This window comes from Lepidothrix coronata, unplaced genomic scaffold (assembly GCF_001604755.1).
Source record: "Lepidothrix coronata isolate B3197 unplaced genomic scaffold, Lepidothrix_coronata-1.0 Scaffold156, whole genome shotgun sequence".
NCBI classification, from domain to species: domain Eukaryota; kingdom Metazoa; phylum Chordata; class Aves; order Passeriformes; family Pipridae; genus Lepidothrix; species Lepidothrix coronata.
In genome coordinates this window covers 1,579,369-1,584,117 of record NW_016690336.1, presented here as the reverse complement: position 1 = coordinate 1,584,117, position 4,749 = coordinate 1,579,369, and the positions used below count along the sequence as shown (strand labels likewise).

Sequence of the window (4,749 nt, the reverse complement as noted above, 5' to 3'; positions counted from 1 at the left end):
TTCTACACGTCTCTACCTCTCCCAGGGTGGACTGACCACCGTCCTCGCTCCCCCGCGCTCCCACCCCCCTCTCCTCCCTCTAAACCACATTTCTTTTAATCTCTCCCAAGGTTCTTTCTTCCCGTCTCTGAAGCCCTCCGAAATTGTCTTCAAGATCATCTTCTGGCTGGGGTACTTCAACAGCTGCGTGAACCCCATCATCTACCCCTGCTCCAGCAAGGAGTTCAAGCGCGCGTTCATCCGGCTGCTCAAGTGCCAGTGCCACCGCAGGAGACGGCCCATCTGGAGAGTCTACGACCACCACTGGAGAGGGGCCTCTGCCAGCAGCTCGGTGCAGGACTCTGAGACAGACCTGAGGCCCAGGATTAACACCCTGAACAGCTCCTTCATATTTAACTCCTCCTTCCAGGAGAGAGCCAGTAAGAGGCGAACGCTCAGCTTCAAGGGCTGGAAAATGCTCACTCCTTTCCAGAAACCAGCGTCCACCCAGCTGAAGGAGAAGATGAACAGCCTTTCTAACAAAATCCGGGGTGGCTCCAGCAAAGGGGGGGTGACAGCCACCTACAAAACAGAGGTGGAGTCTGTCTCTATTGGGATCCCTCATGATTTCACGGAAACCATCGACTATCAAACCCATGACTTAACAGACTGCTGTGGGCTGAGAGAAACAGATATTTGAACCCTCTGGAACAGCTGTCGATGGTTTCTTTAGAGGTATCCAGCAGAAATGTGGAGGGATACCATCTGTGGGTCTGTCAGGCAGACTGGAAGCAGCAATCAGGTATAAAATGCAGTTGCCCAAAGGTTATCCAAAAATCCCCCACGTGGCGCTCAGCCCCTTCTGTGGGATTATGGGTTCCTCAAATAAGAGCCAATGGCATACCCCATTTTAGCAAACCTCAGCAGGAGGGGAAGATGTGGGGTGGATATGGCCTTAGGAGAAGAACTGTCTCCCTCCAGGGGATGGTTGTCTTTGACTTTGGAAGAAGCTGTGCAATTAAGGGAAACCAGGATGTCTCCTTTGCCTTAAAAACACCACCGTGAAATCTGATGGAAAGATCAAACCCCAAAAGATGCCAACCCTGCCTTAGTACATGTGATCATGTTTCCATCCAGGAAGGACACTGCCAAGCAGCAGCTTGCAGCTGATCCTTTAGATGATGGGCTGGGAGCTTGTAGGTCTGCAGGGTTGGACAGGACCTCCAGCCAAGCCCTTGGCTCTGGAGGTTGAGCAGACTGGGGTATTTCCAAGCAGGGGGGGCGGATCCTGGCTCTCAGCCATCATCTCTGCAGTGACCACAGCTTTGCCCCTTCCACATAACCTGGTTTTAGGCTGGAGGAGGAGTCCAGATGTCTACACAGGGTGTGCAGGTCTCTCTCCTCTAATTCCAGCCTGTGAAGCATTTCCCATTTCACTTTCCAGTGAAACACTTGCAATCCACCTTGCTTTAGTGCTCATCCATCTGTGATACAGAGAGTAACCGGCTCCTTTTGGTGTCAGTCATCCCCAACCTTTTCTGTCCCCTTCTTTCTCTAGTTGTTTCTCTGAAAAAACACGGGATAAAAATACATCCCGGGGTATTCACTCAGGACGAGAGGAAATGGCCTCAAGGTGTGCCAGGGGAAGTTTAGGTTGGATATTAGGAAAAATTTCTTCACTGAAAGGGTGGTCAGGCATTGGAACAGAGAAGTGGTGGAGTCACCACCCCTGGAAGTGTCCAAATATGTGTGGATGTGGCACCTGGTGACATGTGCCATGTAGTGAACATGGTTAGTGGTTGGACTCGATGATCCAAGAGGTCTTCTCCAACCATAATGATGCAAGTCCTCAACCATCCTGCTCTGTGGCTCAGGAAAGGTGGGATGACTGAGTTTGGAAGTCTGCATTTCCACTGTCCATTGAGTCAAAGCTAAAATGGAACTGATGTGCAGATGGATCTCCTCCCCAGTCAGGGCCACGCTCCTGACTCTTCTCCCAAGGGACTTCCCAAAAACCTGATACATCAAACCTTTGGTTTTGCCTTGGGTGTGTTTGCTAACATGGTCAAAAGCAACGACAGTAAGGGTTGGTTTTCCCTGCTCACAGCCCCAGAGTGTGAGCACCCCTCAGGAGGGCACCACGGTCTCCTCCGGGAAACTCAGGGAGTTGGGGCCATGACAGGCCCACCTCGGCCAGGCGACTCAGAAAGTGGTCACCCAAACTCTACTTGGCCCTGTGTTGCAGGCACTGGTTTCAAAATTCAGGCTGGTTTTATCAAACTTCAGATAATGATCATCAGGTTAAGGCGTGAGCAGGAGACACGTAGGTGATGGAGGTGAAGCCTGGATCTGAGCTGCAGCACCTCAAGCCAGGTGACTAAAGAACAGGAACGTGAAGTCAGAAGGTGGAAACATGGCAATGAATGTGTTCCTGGGTGGAAGCTCATACACATCAGCACTGTCCCCCAATCCCATGAGGAGTCTTTCATGAATGTGCCTACAGCACATGCAGCTAATCAAGGGTGACTGTCAAAGGAAGATGAAAGGCTCCTCGGCACATTAGAGAGAATGTCACCTTTCTTTCTGCTGTTCATTTGCTTCAAAGTAAAACAAAAGGGAGAGAAAGTTGGACTTTTTTATTTTTTAGTCTTTTGAGCAGTGCATATTGAGACAAGGTATCTGGAGCTGGCCCCATCTCAACACCCTTAACACCCTTTACTTGATGCAGGACTCCAAACTGGACCAATTATTGCACAATTACCAGGAGATTTTGTCCAAATATTTTCCTCCCAGCAGCAAATCCCACCAAGGCACATGGGGCAGCATTGCATTTACACTGAAACCAGACTCATCATGTTCTCCAGCATCTGCAAAACCACCCAGAGGTTCCAGCTGGGGAGGTTCAACCCCACAAAAGCAGGGACCCAACACCCCATGGGAATTTTTGTGGGGAAATACATCCTTTTCTTTCCCCCATATCTTTGGCTTTTTGGGGAAGTGAGACCCTGCAGTGATGATGGGGTGACATGAAAAGTCATTTTGCAGTGTGACTGCAGGTGCCACTGGTTTCCAGGCAGCTTTGGGGATCTTGATGGGAGGCACTGGAGATGTAGCAGAGAAGGGACCAGGGAGGGGGCAGTCCATGAGTGCATCCATGACCAGATAGATACATGTACACACTTTACTGTATTTATATACATGGATCATCTCCAAAATACAAGGCATTCTCCTACAAAGGGGCCAACATCCTCCTATAAACGAAGATTCAGCAAATGCTGTCAAGCAGTTCATTCCCATAAATGAGTTGGTATTATTGCTTACACTTCTCCCTGACTTTTTTATCTACTCCTTTTTTTTTTTTTCCCCGGTTTTGAAACATTTACATTTACAGCCTCCAGCCCCTTGAAAGCATCCAGAAGGGAAAGAAAGATTAGTCTGGAGGTTTGCTGCCTCTCCATCCCAATTCTTTATGCACCTACAAGGGAGAAAACAAGGATAAATATTTAAGTGCACGTGTACACACACGTAAATGCCCAAACTCTGGCTCAGTGACTTACTGAGTTTGATCTGGCCCCAAGAGATGCCCTAGAAGGTGCTGTAGGGAAGCTTTGAGCTCTGCTGTGCTGCATTCAGGCAAAATACTTGTTTCTCACCTAAGCCAGAACCCTCTCTTTCATTTGGCCTCTTGCAGCAGAAGCAGTGCCAGGACTGGACTCTGGGACTGCTCCTGGAGGGATTTGTTGGGAGCAGACAGGGCTGTCATTGCTGGCAGGGGGAGGAACAACAATGTCATGTAAAATATGACCCAAGTCTGTAAAATTGAGCATTTCTTTTTTAATCCCTTACTTTTCCAAACTCTCCCAAGTTTGGAAACACGGGCTCAGACCTTCAGGAGGTAAATTCGGTCTGATCCCACGGATTTCTCTGGACCCACAAGGGTGTGACCAGCTGAGGGAATGGCCCTGTTTCTCCAAGTTTGCCACACAGGCCGTTCCCCAAAGCACCTGCACCTTGCTTTTCCAGCAGATCTCACCTCATTGCACTGGCTCCATGTCACTGTTGCGTTGTCAGACCTTGCTGCTTCAAGGAACTAGTTGTCGATGAGTTTTGATGTCACTGGACTCCCCTGAGTCCACGAGGGAAGGAAGGTCCCTGTCAGCCTGAGCTGGACTGCAGTTGGGTTGCATTACTATTGTTTACAGTGTGTATATAAGTGTACATTTTCTTTAGCAGACATTGGAATTTTTTATGTATAGATTTTTATTTTTCATCCCCAGACGTATTTATTAGCCAGAGTATTTCTGTTTTGTGTTCCGAGTTCTGTCAGATCGGTGTAAGCTCTATGGAACAGAATGCACATATTTTTGTTTGTTTGTACCAAATACATGCACAAACCTGTCTAAAATGTTGCTGTGAATTGTTGCTGTGTCTGATTTTTAAAACAAGGGCTGTAGGGGCTGAGGAAGGGAGGGAGGGAGGGAGAGAGGAAGGGAGGAAGAAACACCTGAAAATTATCCACTCGTGGTTATTTCTCAAAAACTTTTTTTGCAATTTCACAAGGATAATCTTTCCCACGTGCAAGAATTTGTGATAAAAGCAAGTCAGGGCAGGACAATCTCAGGGATGAAGGGGTTGCACCTCCCACATCTAGAGAGTAGGTTTAGATTAGATATTAGGAAGAAAATCTTCCCTGTGAGATTGGTGAGACCCTGGCACAGGTTGTCCAGAGAAGACGTGGATTTCCCATCCCTGGAAGTGTTCAAGGCCAGG

General features: G+C 48.4%; 1 protein-coding gene across 1 annotated transcript in view; it reads left to right on the top strand.

Annotated features, from left to right (window-relative positions):
• The window catches only part of ADRA1D (adrenoceptor alpha 1D), a 48,959-nt gene extending 44,575 nt beyond the window's left edge, over nucleotides 1-4,384 (top strand). Inside the window, exon 2 of the mRNA XM_017829001.1 lies at nucleotides 111-4,384. Within this exon, the coding sequence (XP_017684490.1) occupies nucleotides 111-679 (569 nt within the window). The 3' untranslated portion in view covers nucleotides 680-4,384. The remainder of the gene's footprint in view (nucleotides 1-110) is intronic.
• The last annotated feature ends 365 nt before the right edge of the window (nucleotides 4,385-4,749 follow it).